Source organism: Vulpes vulpes, chromosome 12, assembly GCF_048418805.1.
Source record: "Vulpes vulpes isolate BD-2025 chromosome 12, VulVul3, whole genome shotgun sequence".
NCBI lineage: Eukaryota > Metazoa > Chordata > Mammalia > Carnivora > Canidae > Vulpes > Vulpes vulpes.
The window spans coordinates 587802-603630 of record NC_132791.1 but is presented as its reverse complement, the minus strand read 5'-3'; the positions used below and the strand labels follow the sequence as shown (position 1 = coordinate 603630).

The 15829-nt window shown below is 50.1% G+C and overlaps 1 protein-coding gene across 2 annotated transcripts; it reads left to right on the top strand.

Moving 5' to 3' along the window:
- The first annotated feature begins 136 nt into the window (after window positions 1-136).
- Window positions 137-15539, top strand: LOC112923105 (protein CutA homolog). Of its 2 annotated transcripts, none has more exons than XM_072727504.1 (6): window positions 137-275; window positions 6094-6242; window positions 9459-9518; window positions 10289-10334; window positions 10588-10637; window positions 11974-15539. In XM_072727504.1, the coding sequence occupies exons 2-6, from the start codon at window positions 6124-6126 to the stop codon at window positions 12074-12076; spliced, it is 378 nt and encodes a 125-aa protein (XP_072583605.1). In that variant the 5' UTR covers window positions 137-275; window positions 6094-6123; the 3' UTR covers window positions 12077-15539. The 2 variants fall into 2 exon arrangements, with proteins under 2 accessions (XP_072583605.1, XP_025858631.2); XM_026002846.2 differs by lacking the exon at window positions 137-275 and adding an exon at window positions 1547-2053 and having other exon boundaries at window positions 11974-14109.
- The last annotated feature ends 290 nt before the right edge of the window (window positions 15540-15829 follow it).

Below are 15829 nucleotides of genomic sequence, written 5' to 3'. Positions count from 1 at the left end.
GGAATCTAACCCTGGAATTGAATCTGGAGAGAGTAGAAGTGCCTGAGTTAAAGGAAGAAGAGAATCCAGAGGCAGTTCCCTCCAAATGATAGCTCATGTCTTGCCATTCTTCCCTTGTTGCCCCAACATCCACCTTCATCATGACCATCCTTACCATCACCAGCCACACATCCCTATCATTTAGTCATTCAACAGACATTTATTGAGCATATGCTGTGTGGGGTCCTGTGCTAAACTTGGGGACATCATCTCAGGAAATCATCTCAGGATCTAAGGTAAATGGTCATTAACAGTGGCTGCATGTCTTACTAATGTAATAGGTATAAAAGATTACAGTCTTGATTTTCCTGGACTTTGGATAGAAAGGTTTTCTTAGGACCACAGCCTCATTTTCTCTAACCCAGTTTCTCCACAGACACCAAGTTCTTCAGTCACAAATGGAGATTTTTCTGGGTTGACCATGGTAGTTTGAGATTACTTGCATTTATTTTTTGTTGGCTTGTCTTTTAGAAGGCTTTGTTTTCAAGTAATCTCTACACCTAACATGGGACTTGAACTCAAAACCCTGAGATCAAGAATCGCATGCACTGCCACTTAGCCAGCCAGCCAGGAGTCCTGAAACTGTGTGCTTTTGAAAAGCTGACACTTTTATGTGAATTTTGTTAGTCCTCACTTTAGACCCGTGGAGGTGATACCTGCCCTTCCTTTACCAGCCCTCGCCTGCCAGAGCTCAGAGAGGTTAGGGAATTGGCCCGAGTCTTCACTGCTAACCATGTAAATGATAAGACGAGGGCTGCAGCTGATTACTGCTTTGTCAGACGCTGCTGGAAGGGTGGGCCTTTAAGAAGTTTAGAGTCCCAAGGAATGAGACAGACAGTAAAACAGACAATTAAAATAAACACAAAGGCTGTGAACTGGCAGCCTGCAAGCCAGATTTGGCTAACAGATGTGTTTTGTTTCGTCTCCCCAGCACACAACATTTCCCCGGCTCGTTAAGGTTCTGTGTACGTACAGTTCACCAATGTTAAGTGTATAGTTTGTTCATTTTTTTTTAAACACTTGTGTAACCACTACCACCATCAAGATATAGAACATTTTCCTTGAGTTAAAAAAGTTCACTTGTGTCCTTGTGTACTCAGTCCCTTACCCTGCCCCAGAAATATTTAAAAATTAAGATATTTTACATAAAAAATTGCACACCCTGGCAACAGTGGTCTCTGCATTCCCGAAGGGCAACAGCCAGTCATTAGCTTGCTGCTTTTCTTGTTTGTTTGCGGCTCTCCATAGTTGCTCATGTTGAGTGCGGCAACAAGTGTGTACCAAGTGCCTTAGGGGAAATAGAGGACTGTGGGATTAACCCTGCAGAAAGCTGCTCAGAGCAGCTGGCCTAGAAAGATGAATGAGTTCATCGGGAGAGCAGGTGGGAACAAGAGTATTTTAAGCCAAGGAGAATTAGATGGGAGATCCTGGGAGGAGGAGGTGCTGGGGGGATAGGAAGGCAGCTGTGTGTGTAGGTGTGGGGGTGCGCATGCGTGTGTGCTTGTGTGCTTCACTTGTTTCTGTTGGCAGGATGGGCCCCTATGAAGTGGAAGAGTTTTGCGTATGTGTATTAGCATTTGTGTGCCATGGTTTCTGGAAGTTTTACGTATCTAAGAAACGTAGATCTTTTTATCTGCACTTGTGGGGATCTTACCTTTTTTTGTTGTTACAACGGGAAGGGAAAATTAGTATTTTTGCAGGGGTTGTAGGTCCGCCTGTGGTGTTTGGGTTTTTGTTTCTAGGAAGAGAACCGCCTAGTGAGAATTACTCCCTCCTTCCCTGCGCTCCCCCCACCCTCCCGGGCCAGCCTGGCTGGGGCCTGGCTGGGCAGTGGGGCAGGCAGCAGGTGGTGAGGGGAGAGGGCTGTGGAGGCCCCGGTGCCCGCCCATCAGCCTGCAGCCCAGCCCGAGTTTGCTAGGCTGTGCTACTAAGTCCCGGCGACGCCATGGACAGGCTGGGCTCACGGTGCCCTCTGCCAGGCAGCCTGCGGCCCTCCGTCCTTACGTGCCTCCTGGTGAGTGCCCCTGCTGACTCGGAACCCTCTCTCCCCTAAACCTCTAACCTGGATATTGAGGGAAGAAGGTGCATTTCTTTTTTCTACTTCTGGGATTTTGAGCTGGGAGCAGGCAGGGAGGCGGTGGCAGGGGCCATCCCTGGAGACACCTGTGTCCTGGAGAGCATAGTGTGCTTCTGAGGATGAGCAGCAACCCTTCCCTGCCCAGCCTGTGAGGAGGAGTGAGGGGCAGCCTCTCATTGCCTGGATGGTCCGGGGGCTGAAGGGTGCCTGCTGGCGAGTTCTCATCTAAGGGTCGCAGGGTAGAGTCTTCTCTTTCTCTTGCAGTCACCATCTCAGTTTTCTACATTTGGGGAAAACTTTTGTTTTCTCATCTCTGAAATATCTTAAAATGTTAAAATTGGAAGTGGCCACAGAGTCCCGCCAGTGGTGGTGGAGGCGGCGGTGGTGGGGGTCGAGCGGGAGGTGGAAAGAACCAGAGGAGACGGTCAGAAGTCTTGCTGCCCACTTTTGGGTGATTTCTTCTCTGTGGCCCTTACCTTCCTCATCTGAAAAGTTGGCACAAATCAGTGGCTCTTAACCTTTTTGGAACTGTATAATCTATTTGTGTGTGTGTCTGAGTGTGTGAAAGTTCTGGATTTGTACCCAAGGAAAATGTATAAACACAGCGTAGCACTCAATTCCAGAGTATCACAGGTTCCTTAAAATTAGGTCAATTACAAGGTTAGAACCACTGGGTGGTTTCTGAGGCCCCCCCCCCTTTTTTTTAAAGATTTTTAAAAAATTTTTATTTATTTATGATAGTCACACGGAGAGAGAGGCAGAGACACAGGCAGAGGGAGAAGCAGGCTCCATGCACCCGGAGCCCGATGTGGGATTCGATCCCCGGTCTCCAGGATCGCGCCCTGGGGCAAAGGCAGGTGCTAAACCGCTGCGCCACCCAGGGATCCCTCTGAGGCCCCTTCTACCTTAACACAGATCATAAAGTCCATCGTAATCTCTTAAAAGCTATGTAAATATTGCAGCACCAAAGAAAAGACAATGAGATATGAACCAAAAGGATACATTCAATATTTTAAAAGAATGTAAAATTAGAAAAAGTGTATAGTGAAAGGTAAGTATGAAAATGTTATAAAAACTTCAAAAATTATACTAAATATTTTTCTGTTATAATGTTTCTTTTGGGGAATATCGTGATGTGTATATTTTCCATCGATTTTGTGCTCATAGAATGTCACAGAATATGTCCTAGAATATATTGTAGTGCACCCTTGGCTCCAGACCGGCCTCTCGTGCTTCTGGTACATTGTTGCTAGGTCCACAAACATCTCTGGAACCTGTACACTCCCTGTCAAGGGTGGGAAAGTCCTGGGTACGTGGAAATGACTGAGGCTGAAGAGCTCATGCCTGATGGGGGAACGTGTAAACAGCTCTCTCTGCTTCACCGTGATCAGCGGCACAACGGAAGGGCGTGAGCAGCAGCCCTGGCCTCTACCTGCTAGATGCCAGGAGTATCTCCTCCCAGTGCGACAGTCAGAATTGTCTCCAGGCGTTGTCAGATGTCCCCCAGGGGCGACCACTGGAGTATGTGAAGCTGAGTGATTCCCCTAAACCCATTCCTGGTCATGCTCACTGCAGTTCAGAGAATCCAGAACGGGATGCAGGAGCCTTGCAATCAAGTCTTGGTTCTGTCCAGAGTTTCCGTATGTTCTGTCTCAGTTAACCTTGTTTGTGAAGTACGGGGTCATCTAGATACCTGAGGGCCCATTCACCTCTTAGCATTTTGACTCTGAGAGTTTCAGTACATCTTAGGTGAGTTGGTAGTTGGTCCTGTAATCTCCGTTTTCCACTGATTCCTACTGGCCGAAATGTCCGAGGTCCTCCTTAGGAACGGCTTTTTGGTTGGGGGACAGGCCACTGCCCCTTTTGTCTGGAGTTTGTGCCAGACGCCACATTAGAGTTGTTGGAGACTTACAGTGTTCCAGCACGTTCAGTTCTCTGCTCGAAGCCAGCAGTGGGTGACTCCTTCACTGTTGAGTCTTAATAACCACACCTTGCTGGTGGATTAATTCACCGGTCTAGGGATCCCTGGGTGGCGAAGCGGTTTGGCGCCTGCCTTTGGCCCAGGGCGCGATCCTGGAGACCCGGGATCGAATCCCACGTCAGGCTCCTGGTGCATGGAGCCTGCTTCTCCCTCTGCCTGTATCTCTGCCTCTCTCTCTCTCTGTGTGTGACTATCATAAATAAAAATTAAAAAAAAAAAAAAATTTAATTCACCGGTCTACAAGTATTTATGGTGAACCTGCTGTGTGCCATGAACTGCTCTGAGGATGCAGTGGTGAGCACAACACGGTCCTTTCTGTATTGGATTAGTGATTACAGAGTCTTTCTCCTACCTGGTTTGAACCCAGGGCAACTCTGAGGTAGGCAGCAGAAGCATCAGAATCCGCATTCTCTAGATGGCAGTTACAGAAGGGAGAGGAAATCCCCTAACCTTGTCAGAGGCCACAGGCAGTTAGCAGTGCCCGCACTAGGATCTAAATCCTGCTCTCTAGTGCTTTTATTTTTTTCCTTACAGTCAATTAAGTAGTCATTAAAAAACACGTGCAATAAAAGCTTCCCTGAAAAGTGTGGTTCTTTTGTTCTTGCACGGTCACCGGTGTAGTTCCGAGGACTGGTATTTTGACTTGGGGGTGTTGGTGGAGGTAGTAGGAGGGAATGAGCAACCCTGCCCAGACAGGCCTCTAGTCAGACTGAGGCTCCAAACATAAAAACGCTGCTCAGGCCCTGCCAAGAAGTAGGAGCCAGGCCCCAGGCAGTAACGTGGGAGGAGTGGGAGGACAGAGGCTTATTTGAGTGAGGCTGGAGCCCGGGCGGGGGCGGGGAAGCGCCCTTCTGTTCAGCCTGGCCTGAGTCACCGTGGGCCTCCTCGCAAGTTGTCTCTATCCTGCTACTGGCTCCGCGGCCTCCCGCCAGTAGAGAGCCCTGGAATGGAAGCTGTTCTCCAGTTGTGTCTAGTTCCTCTTATTTTAAATGTTTATCATTAAAATAGTAAGAACAATTGTATCTCGAGCGTCTTTTGCTCTCACGTTATCGCTGCCATCTTCTTTGCTCGAGATCTTAAGGTCTGTTGCCCAAATCTCCCTCGGCTGCCTTCTGGTCACTCCTCTGTCTGTCCCGTTACTCTGCTCTCTGCTCAGCCCGACCGTGTTTAATTCTCCCCTCCTTAGAAAGCCTCTGAAAGCGCCCTGTCTCATGAGTACAAACCTCTGGCTCCTCTCTCTGCCCCTTTTCTGTACAAGGCTGGCCCGGCTCATTCACTCCTGGTATTATTCCTGCGGGTTAGGCTCCATAGCTCATCCGTCCTTAAGCACCTTGAGCTAGTACACGTTACCGTTTACTAGGAGTACCTCCCTCTCTCCTCTTGTAAACCTACGTATTATTTCAAATCCAACTTAGATGGTACCTCTTCTCTGAAGCCTTTTCTGCTCCCTCAGGTACAGCCTTCCTGTAGGTCCCACCACCTCTCAGTTACAGCAGCACAGGTTATGTTACCTCAAATTAGGCTCCCGTTACGCCTGGACTACCCACGGGGCCTGCACAGACACACGTGAGTGGAGGGCAAATTAACTCCCTACAATGTCAATAGACGTAAGAGCTTATCATTCCTAATAATCCCCATAGGATGACAGCAGTTCAGTGGATTTCAGTTGGCATTACCTCCAACAGCGGTTTTGTCCAATAAGAATGGATTTCTGCTCATCCAGACTTGGTTCCTAATCGTGCCTTTGCCAATTACAAGCTATGTAATCTTGATTTCTCCATTTTTTTTTATCACCTGCAAAATGTAGAGGAAAATATTTGGGCACAAAAATTTTATTTAAGTGCTAAAGCTCAATAGAGATACTAGGAATTATTTTGTGGATGGGGAATGGGGCTGAAAAAGTGATGCTTAGCCCTGGTTCCAATTTGCTTGAGTGGGCAGCTCGTGAATTGGCCATGTCGCTGCTGACCTGTGCTTTTCTTTCCCTGCCATGTAGATCCTGACAGCTTCTTTCGTGTCATACCCCATGCTCAGGACCCTTAGCCTGCAGCTCCACTCAGCCGTCACCGGCAGCTATGTCTCCGGCACTTATTCCGTCGTCTTTGTGAACTGTCCCAACGAGCAGATTGCCAGAGAGATTGCCAGGTATGGTGAAGGGGCTTAGGTGCTGCGTAATGGCGACCACAGTAAAGTTAGGTAGCCGTCCGTGACCTCCTGTACTTACCGTGTGTGTGTGCGTGTGCGCGCGTGCGTGTTTGGTAAAAACTCGGAAGATTTGCTCCCAGCCACTTTAGGTACTCATACTTATTTTGAAGTCTTGGTTTTGAATGTTTCATGAACTGCTTTTCTTGTGTAAATTCTACTATTTGGTCCGTTTTTTGTCTCTCTTGGTTATTGACCTGCCCCAGTTACTTTGTGATCGTGACCTCTCTCATCTTTATAGTCATGCTTGGGAGGTGCAGAGCCGCTACCAGGAACTGGCATCATGCAGCACTGTTTTCAGTGTGGGTGAGGGCTGGGGACCCCTAGAAACTGCCCTCCTGGCACACTTAGCACTCCTGCATGGTGACAGACACCCCGTGAGTGCTGCCTGGGTGCTGGGAGATTTCGGGGGCCCGCCTCCTGCTGCAGCATCGCCCCTACTCACCTTGACGGTTGCCTCCAGGTTGCTGCCTGCTGTGGCTCCCGCCGTCTCCAGACAGGGTCTGTTGCTCTCAGGTCCTATGGCAGGTCCCCTGCACACTGCCCTTTGTGCCTCAGGGTGCCCTTTTCTTCCTTGGGGCTTCCTTGTCGTCGCTAGTGCATAGTGTGTTCTTAGTGTGGGTGGGCACGGCTGAGTCGAGAGTATTTGCTGTGGTCTCTAGGTGAGGCTGCAGTGTCTGTGTGGCCCACCTGCCTGAGCTGCAAGTCTGAAGTGGAGCCGTTAGGGATATGGCTGGTGAGCTCTCACTCAACCTGTTTTGTCTAGTATTTTTTTTTTATTAATGGCTTTGATAGAAAAGAGGCAGACAGGTTTAGTTTCCAGGATTTATAGAAGGAGAGTAAGCGGTACGTAGTGGGGAGGCCCCCTCAACAGGAGCGGGCGGGAAGCCCAGCCTAGCTACAGAACCAGCACTGAGGCCGGGCTCTTCGCTCCGGACCAGCCTGTCTTCTCCGGGTGCTCTAGAGTTAGTCTGCTGGCTCCGAGTCCTGGGTCAGTTCAGTTCTGGTTCCTGGCAGGTTCTTACATCTCTTCGTTGACAGATGCATTCTTAAAGAATTAACTAGAAATAATCTCTTATTGGGGCCAGGGTGAAAATCCTGAGTGTGGAGTCAGGAGACCTGGATTCTAGTGTCCTCTCTGGTGGCAACTCCACCCGTGACCTTCTCTGGGCTTCGATCTCCTGTATGTCGAGGGAAGTGGATCACAGCGGGTATAAACACGTAAACCTACAGGCAGGCCCCTCAGTGAGCCAGGTGGGCTGGGGTGTCATGAGGGCGGGTGATGGTGGATAGCAGCCCTGGGTCTTCCTGTGTGTTGGAATGGAGGAGGGCAGCGGGAACTGTGTGGACCTGAGACGTGGGTGTCACGCCTCAGGGGAGCGGCCACTGCTCCGCTCTAGTTAAATGTGACCTTGGAGGACTGTGGTTCTCATGTCACAAGACTCATTTTCTAGTGAGAAGCTAGATAATCTGTATTTTTTGAGTGTGAAATATCCTGATAATAAATATTAGTAACAAAATAAAGACTTTTTAAAAACGTTGTAGAGAGCATAACCATGTTAAGTGGCCTGTGATTTACTAGTCTGAACCGTGCGGTTTCTCGAGGCCCTAGAAGCTCTGCACGTCTCCATCCTGTGCTCTCCTCCGCTGAGCGTGAGGGCTCCGGCTCCCATCTGTGTCTGTGTGCGCGTGCGCGTGCTCTCAGCTGATGTGCTCTCTTCTGCCCTCACGCTCTCTGGTTTTTTGTTTTTGTTTTTGTTTGGTTTCTTTGGTCATAGGGTCTTTTTGAATAACACAGCCCTCCATATTTCTAGTCTTTGACCTGTGGACAGGCTGCTGTGATCGCACCAGGGACTTCACATTCTGGGTCTTTGAGACAATGGGATTATTCTTTTTAAAGGTTTAACTCCCTCCCTGTGTTTCCTCACCACCTTCAGGAGCAATAAAGTGTAATTTCTCAGTGGACAATTGAGTAAGACTTGCCACAGTTGCTTAAACAGATTTGTGCCATGTGCCTCTCCTTACAGTCAGGGATTTCTTTAGCTCTGGAACTTTCCAGGGGAATGCCACATTAAGGTGGGGCCTTAAATAGAGCACTGTTGAGCCTGGAACTCATGGAAGAGAAAGTAGGTCAGTTCTCTTGGCAGCAGCTAAGGACAGGCGGGATGGGTGAGCAGGGCTCAGATGAGGTTTATCTGGCTGAGTCCAAGCATTTCAGAGAACAGAGACCTGAGAAAGGTTTGTCAGGGCCTGCCTGCTTCTGAGGGGTTCCAGTTTTGATGCTTGGGAATGTCCTTTGTGTGGGTGATTTGGTGGTGCTCCTGTTTCCGTGACACCTGCACTAATTCAGGCACGTCTGACTGTTTTTGCTGGGGCTCTGCACAGGAATCGGAACATCACACCAGGAATTCCAACCCGTGGTCTGTCCAGAGATATCCTAGAGGTCTGCAGAGTGGTGACTGTGCTCTTAGGACCATGGTAGAAACCTTTCCATGAAAAGAGATGAAAAGAGCCTATATTTGCCAAACACAAGATATGATGTGGGGTTTTTTGCCTCTCCTTGGCGTTACGGCTGTTCTGTGTGGTCACGTGGCTATCTGTAGATCAGAAGTAGGGGGTGTCAGCCTGATACATACCTGGGAGACAAAAGCAGAAGACGGTGGTAGGAAGGAATGATGGTGAAAGGTTGGAAACCGCTGACTGAACCGGCCCGTTACTGTGCAGCAGGACAGTCAGCTTGAGTGAGGGGGCAGGTCTGTCTCCAATATGTGCTCAAATACTTATTCTTGGGATGAAAGAAAGAACGTGGTTAGGGTCACACAGCCATGCACTGCAGGGTCGGGAGTGGAATCCAGGTCTGTGTCCTGTGTCCAGTGTTAATCAGTTCCCCTTCCCCAAGCAGACTGGACCTGTCCTTAAAACCATCTTGCCGTAGCCGCTTCCTTCCTTTTCTCCCCACCCAGAGATGGACTAATGAGCAGCTGTCTTTAGGTGTCTGTGCAAGGTGGTTATGGGATGAGTTGGTTTGAGGAGGGAGAGGCGCTCTAAATGGTTATCTGCGTAGACTATGGTTTCCTGGGTAATTCCCAGGAAGTCCCGTCCCTTGTTCCTTAAGATGTTGGGTACTTACCCCAGTGACGGTCCCTCGTTCTGTTGTAGGGCTGTCTTGGATAAGAAGCTGGCTGCCTCTGTGAACATCCTGCCCAAGGCATCCTCGCTGTGAGTTTTGCTATCGCCTGTGGAAGGGTGTGGGGACTGCTGGGTCAGGCCCCGGCTGGTAGGAAGAGCACTGAACTAATGGGAGATTGTCAAAGAGCAACTCAAAGGCATTTGCTTAATGAACAGTTCACTGTTAATTTATATTCAGAGGAAGTCAACTAGGGGATTTATATCAACCAACAAAAGCAAAAGTAGGCTGTGTATGGAGAAGCGAGGAAAAAGCTGTAGTTTAGAAATAGTGAATCTTGTCTGCACAGTCTTTGTTTAAATTAGTCGGCTTGCTATTAGCAAAAAAGTCCGACTGGGCATTCCATCCCTGAGTAAGCCTCCTAGGGATATCAAAGAAAATAATTCCCACTGCTTTTGAATTCTCTGGAAAACTTTGAGGGGTTGGCTGATGTGACAAGCTGTCTCTGTGTTTTCTCCCTTTCATTTCATTGACACCCTCACTATAGTTAATTCTGGTCTATTCCATTTCCCTCATCAAAATACGTCAGCATCCCGGGACTAGCTGTGCAGGTAGATTGATGGACTTCTTTAAGAGACGGTGAGCCTCTCACCCCCAGGAACGTTCGGGCAGCTGCTAGAAGCATGCATTAGAGTGGTTGGACTAGATGACCTTTGGGGACCTGGCCAATGTAGACATGTTTGTGTGGGCTTGGAAAGATTGTAAAGTTTCCACCTTGGTAAGTCACTTGATTGGGCCAGGTTTGTCATCTCAGCGAGCTCATCTTGTAAGCATAATAATATGGTTTTGTTCCCTTTTCCAGATACTTCTGGAATGGAGAAATCGAAGAAGCCACTGAGATCCTGTTGGTGAGTGAGGATGGTGGTTGGAGCCTTGATATGGGAAGAGTGAGACCAAGGCCTTTTCCCAGGTTCCAATTAAAATTGAGCAAAGATCAGTCAACTGAGGTTCTTGCCCCAAAAGAGATGCCCTAGGCTAATTTGCGAATGCACCGGTGCCCTGTCACCTGGAGGAGTGCTATTCCTGAGTGGCCAGGTGGACGAGTAGCTGCAGCACTGGGGCTGAGGTCTTTCTTAAAGCGGGACTTTTTTTCTTTCACAGCTAATAAAGACAAAGACTTCCAAGGTCCACGTGCTGTCCGGCTATATCAGGTAATGCTGGCCTCTCTTCTCAGCCAGGGGAGGCACTGGGAACTAAGTGAATGAGCTTCAAAGGCAAGAGACCTGGAGCCTAGTCACCAGCCTCCCACATGACCCCAGACATGTACCTGGCCCTCAGATTCTCCGTTTGTGCAATGAGAGGGTGGCATGGGTTAGTGGAGATAGTGGTTCTCCAAATTTTGGACTCAGGATCCTTTTACACGTTTAAATATTATCAAGGACCCAGAGGAGCTTTGTTTATGTGGGTTATATTTAAGTTTGTTGTATTAGAAATTAAAACTGAGAAGTTAAAAGTTTTTAGTTCTTTTAAAGTAACAACAGTAGGGGTGCCTGGGTGGCTCAGTTGGTTAAGCATCCAGTTCTTGATTTCAGCACATGACCCATGATCTCAGGGTCCTGGGATTGAGCCCATCATCAGGCTCTGCACTGGGCGTGGAGATTCTCTCCCTCCCTCTCCCTCTGCACACCTACCCCAGAATAAACAAACATGTACACTAATGTGTTTCCCTAAAATAAGAAAATTCATTATCCTCAGTCACTGGATAAAATTATTCCAACTCCAAATGTTTAAGCACGTGCGTGTGTGTGGTGATTCACTAAGCATGCTGTCTCATGAGAACTTGACAGTGACTTTTTAACTGGAAAGGAAGCAGGGAATTATCACCCCCATTTGACAGATGGGAGACTGAGGCCCAAGGCCTCGTATATATTCGGTCTGAGAAGTAAAGAGAACTTGCATTGTGTGCTGAGGGCCAGGTGAAAGAAACGGAGAGAAAGGAGAGATCCCTGTGGGTTTGGATGGTCGAGGAAGAGCCGTTGAAGAAGGTCAGTGGTTGAGTTGGGCCTTGAGGGATAGGTAGGCTTTTAAGTGATCCACAGAGAACTTTCTAGGTGAAGAGAATCCGGAGGTATTGGGGATGGTGGCTTGTTTGGGGAAGGCGCAAGACCGGAGCCCAGCGCCGGTCAGTATACCAGGAGAGTGCTTCCTGTGCCCCGTTCAACTTAATCCTTGGCGATCTAGTCACAGAGGGACAATTTTTATTCTCTCTTTGTAGGGCCTTTGGAGAAATTAGGTGATCTGGGTGATCTGTCCATAGTTCCATAGCTGTAAGGGGCAGGCTGAGAATTGGGACCCAGGACCATGAGACTCTGAAGCCATATGGCCCAACTCATCCCTTGTTGACAGATGGCAAACAGGCTCCGGGGCGGTGGGCATCGGCGCTGGACGGCGGCTGCAGGGCACATCGCGTGAGGCTTTCCAGTCGGGCCTAGTTGCATAGGCTGATTGTAATCATAGTCACTCACGGGCTCTGCTTTCTTTCCAAAGGTTGGTGCATCCTTTTGAAATCCCAGAGGTCTTCAGTCTTCCCGTGGACCAAGGAGACGTCCGCTATTTCAAGTGGCTGGAGGAGGGCATGGAGGAGGACTGAGGGGGGGCTTTCGTGTCTCCTGACGGCTGCCACCTGCCGGCAGTGCTGCACTCGGGACGGGGAGCCTCTCTCTGCTTCCAGGCACCTCTGGATTCTGTGTCTTTGTCAGCGTGGAAGCGCTAAGGAACTTGAGAGGCCGAAGGTCTGAGCCCTGAGGCTGGAAGAGGAGGCGGGTTGGTCGCTGAGCAAGAACCTGGTGGAACTTGTCTCTTCTTCATGCCTCAGGGTGGCCAGGGGGTGGGAAGGCGAGGACGGTTATGTGGGGAGGCCACGGGGAGGTGGCAGTGAGGGTGACTTTGTCCTCGGCTCCTTCAATCACTGCGCCTGCAGGGCCCAGGATCTACTCTCCTGCTTCTCGGGAGGAGGAATGGACTGGTGAGCTACACCCGAGGCGTAGGACGAGGGTCGCCTTCTAGGGGGCTGGCAAGCACTCTGTCCAAGAGGATGGATTGCTAATGGCAGAGTTTCAGGGACGAGCAGGGTTATTCCTTGAAACTAAGGATGGTACTTGTTTTTCCTGAGTCTGAGGAGGTGGGAGTGGGCTTCGTGAATGTGGGTAGGTCCGGGGGCATAGTAGGTAGTAGATGCAGCCTCGTGGCTGGGAAGTAGGTCCAGACACTCCCCTAGCCTGGCCACGACAGGTATCGGGAGGCTCAGGGGCTCAGGGGCCCCGCTCATTGGAGACCTAGGCCCTGAGCCCGTGCTCTAACCTTGTCACCTGAGCTTTGACGCTGAGCATCCTTAAGTGGAAAGGCCCCTAGGGAACTGCCAGGCCAGTATTTCCACACTTGTTCTCCTGGGCCTTAGAGGTTGACAGAAGGCACCCTGGGTGCTTCCTGGGTGGGGCTCAGGGTGTGAGGCCCCCACCCGTACCTCAGCCAGTATAACTGCCTTTTATTATTATTTATTAAGCTTCCTTGTAAGATTTGGGTTTTGAGGGGTTTTGTTTTCCGTAAGTTTTCTTTGTCATAACAAAAGCTAGTAAACCAGTAGTCGAAGCTGCTGTCCATTTTCTAGATGACCGAAGGAGACAGCTGCAGTGAGGCCCAGCCAGGGGTGGCGTGTCAGGGATGGTAAAGCCAAGCCTGCTCGCCCCGTGCGTGCTGCTCCTGCACCTGCTCCCTGGGTCTCAGGCGGAGGAGGGCAGTGAAGCAGAGCCCTTGGGGGTGAGAGGCCTGGAGCTGGGCCCCCTCCATGAACCGTCCCAAGGTAACCCCGCTCTGGGGAGACCCGTGGGCGGCTCGGGTGGGGGCCCACAGACCTCTGGATTCCTGGGTCTCCCTAGAGGGAAGGGTATAGTACGTGGGGGGGCTTCCAGGCTCTGGTTCCATCCGACACGGACTGTCCTTAACCCTTGGTTCCTCCAGAGATACGAGGGAGGCTCTCCCGGGCCCTGGTGTGAGCCCTGCTGGGGACTTAAGGCCGAGGTGCTTCAGAGGTCCAGGAGAGCCTTTTGTAGTAGCCAGGGGGACTCTGGGGGGCTGCCTCAGCAGAGGGACAGAGAATGGAAATGGCAATGTCCCTTTTTTTTACAAGTTTCTGATAGACTGGGAAATTGTGTATGAAGCCATCCCGCTGAATCCCAAAGCCACGCTTTGGGGACCCCAGAGGGACGGCCCCTGTTGCTCTCAGGTTAGAGCCCGGTTCCTTGGCCTGGCCTTCAAGGCCCTTCAGAGCCTTGCCTGACCTCACTTTTCCATCTTCACCTTCCGCCTCTCCTTGCCCACCGTGCCAGGGAGATGGCCCCAGGGTGCGGGGTGAAGTGTTGCTGTCGGGGCGCCCCGTCAGCCTAGAGCACCCTGCTGCGCGAGCCCTTGAAGTCTGGCCGCTCCTTCGGAGGCCGGGTCCCCCGGCAGGGAGGAAGCTCTCCGGCCTCGGGGTCCCCGCTATCCTGTGTCCCGGGCAGCCTCCTATTTTAGACCTTGAGCTGCCTGAGGTCAAGGCCGTGTCTGAACCTGTTTGATCTCTTGCATAGGGTTGGCGACTATTTCCCAAGTTGAGGTTTCAAGGGTTTGAATAAAGCTTTTTCTGTAGCCCACGGTTACTAATTTATGGAATTGGCGAAATCCAGCCTTTTTCCTTTGAACTTTCTTAAAGTGGGACTAGTTCCAAAGGAGGTCTTCTCCCCATCTCTGGCCTTCATCGGGGCACCTGTGCTGCCTGCGCACGGAAGGCTGTTTCCTGGGGGACTCCGGCTGCCTTGGGCACAGCTGGCTGCAGGACATGGACAGGAGAAGACAGACACCGGCTCCCTGCCTCTGCTCTCCTCGGGTCTCCACGATATTTTATCCTCCTTTTTTTTTTTTTTAATTCTATTTATTTATTCATGAGGGACACAGAGAGAGAGAGAGGCAGAGACACAGGCAGAGGGAGAAGCAGGCTCCTTGCAGGGGGCCTGATGCGGGACTCGATCCCAGGACCCGGGGGTCGCTCAACCGCTGAGCCCCCCGGGCTGCCGTATTTTATCCTTCTAACTCCATGTTCTCCTCGGCTGGCAGCTAACTCCTGAGATCAGAGCGCGTGACACTTAGGTGGCAGGAGGCTGTGAACTCCCGTGTCCGATTCTAGAGCTGATGGTCTTACTGCCTCCTTCGGAGAAGTGGGACATGTCCCTTCACAGGCCAGATGCCCAGGGAGCCTGCTGTAGCCAACTCTAGGAGAAGGGTTGTAATTACCCTGCAGTTCTGGGGGCTGGTGACAGGATCCTCCTCCTGCACACGAGGGAACAGATGTAGAGGAGTTGCCTAGATTTTGCACGTGTGCATGACTCCCAGCCTACCTCCCCTAGGCCCTGTCCCCACGAGTGGTGCTGTGGGGCTGGGCTAGGGCCTGGACTAGCGGCTCCACGCAGGCATGGCTTCCCAGCGTTTCTCAGGAAAGGTCTGTCTTTTGAATCCACAATCCCCAGATAAATCACTTGAGGAAATGAGAAAAATAATAAATTCTCGGGATCCCTGGGTGGCGCAGTGGTTTGGCGCCTGCCGTTGGCCCAGGGCACGATCCTGGAGACCCGGGATCGAATCCCACGTCGGGCTCCCGGTGCATGGAGCCTGCTTCTCCCTCTGCCTGTGTCTCTGCCTCTCTCTCTCTGTGACTATCATAAATACATAAAAATTAAAAAATAATAAATTCTCTGTGAATACTAAAGCTTAGGAGGGTACAGATGTTAACTGGTTTGAGGGAATCCATCTTTATGAGAGAAAACAAGAGCGAGAAACCCCACCACGCGGAGTTGAGGGTGAAGGAACCGGCCGGAGCGTGCAGGAGGGAGAGGATTGCCGTAGACTCAGCCTTGCTTGCGGCTGCTGCTGTGCCCCAGGTGTGCGTCTAGCATTGTCTGCTACAAACTGAGCTATTTTTGCAGATAAGTTTATATACACAGTTTACTTTATACAAGTCCTGTGAACTTTGTTTGAAGAGATAAGCTTTGGAAACAAAATAAATTTTAATTTAGCAATTTTGACACACGATTCTGTGGATCCTTAACCTTGCTAAGATATTTGAACATTACGTTCCTTGAATACTATCCAATAACGTTGCATGATTTTTCCAGGGTTTAAATATTCCCTATAAGCTACAGTTCCTTGAAAATACTCCTGAGCTTAATATTCCTATTTGTTAGTTTTTCCAGCTAACTGTGATAATGGGGAAAATACGAAAAATGTTTCAAGTATTTTAAGAAAAACTTAATGATTTAGGGAATTTCTGAGAATTCTAATTTCTTGCCCCTGAACTTGAAAGGTAAACGTTGTA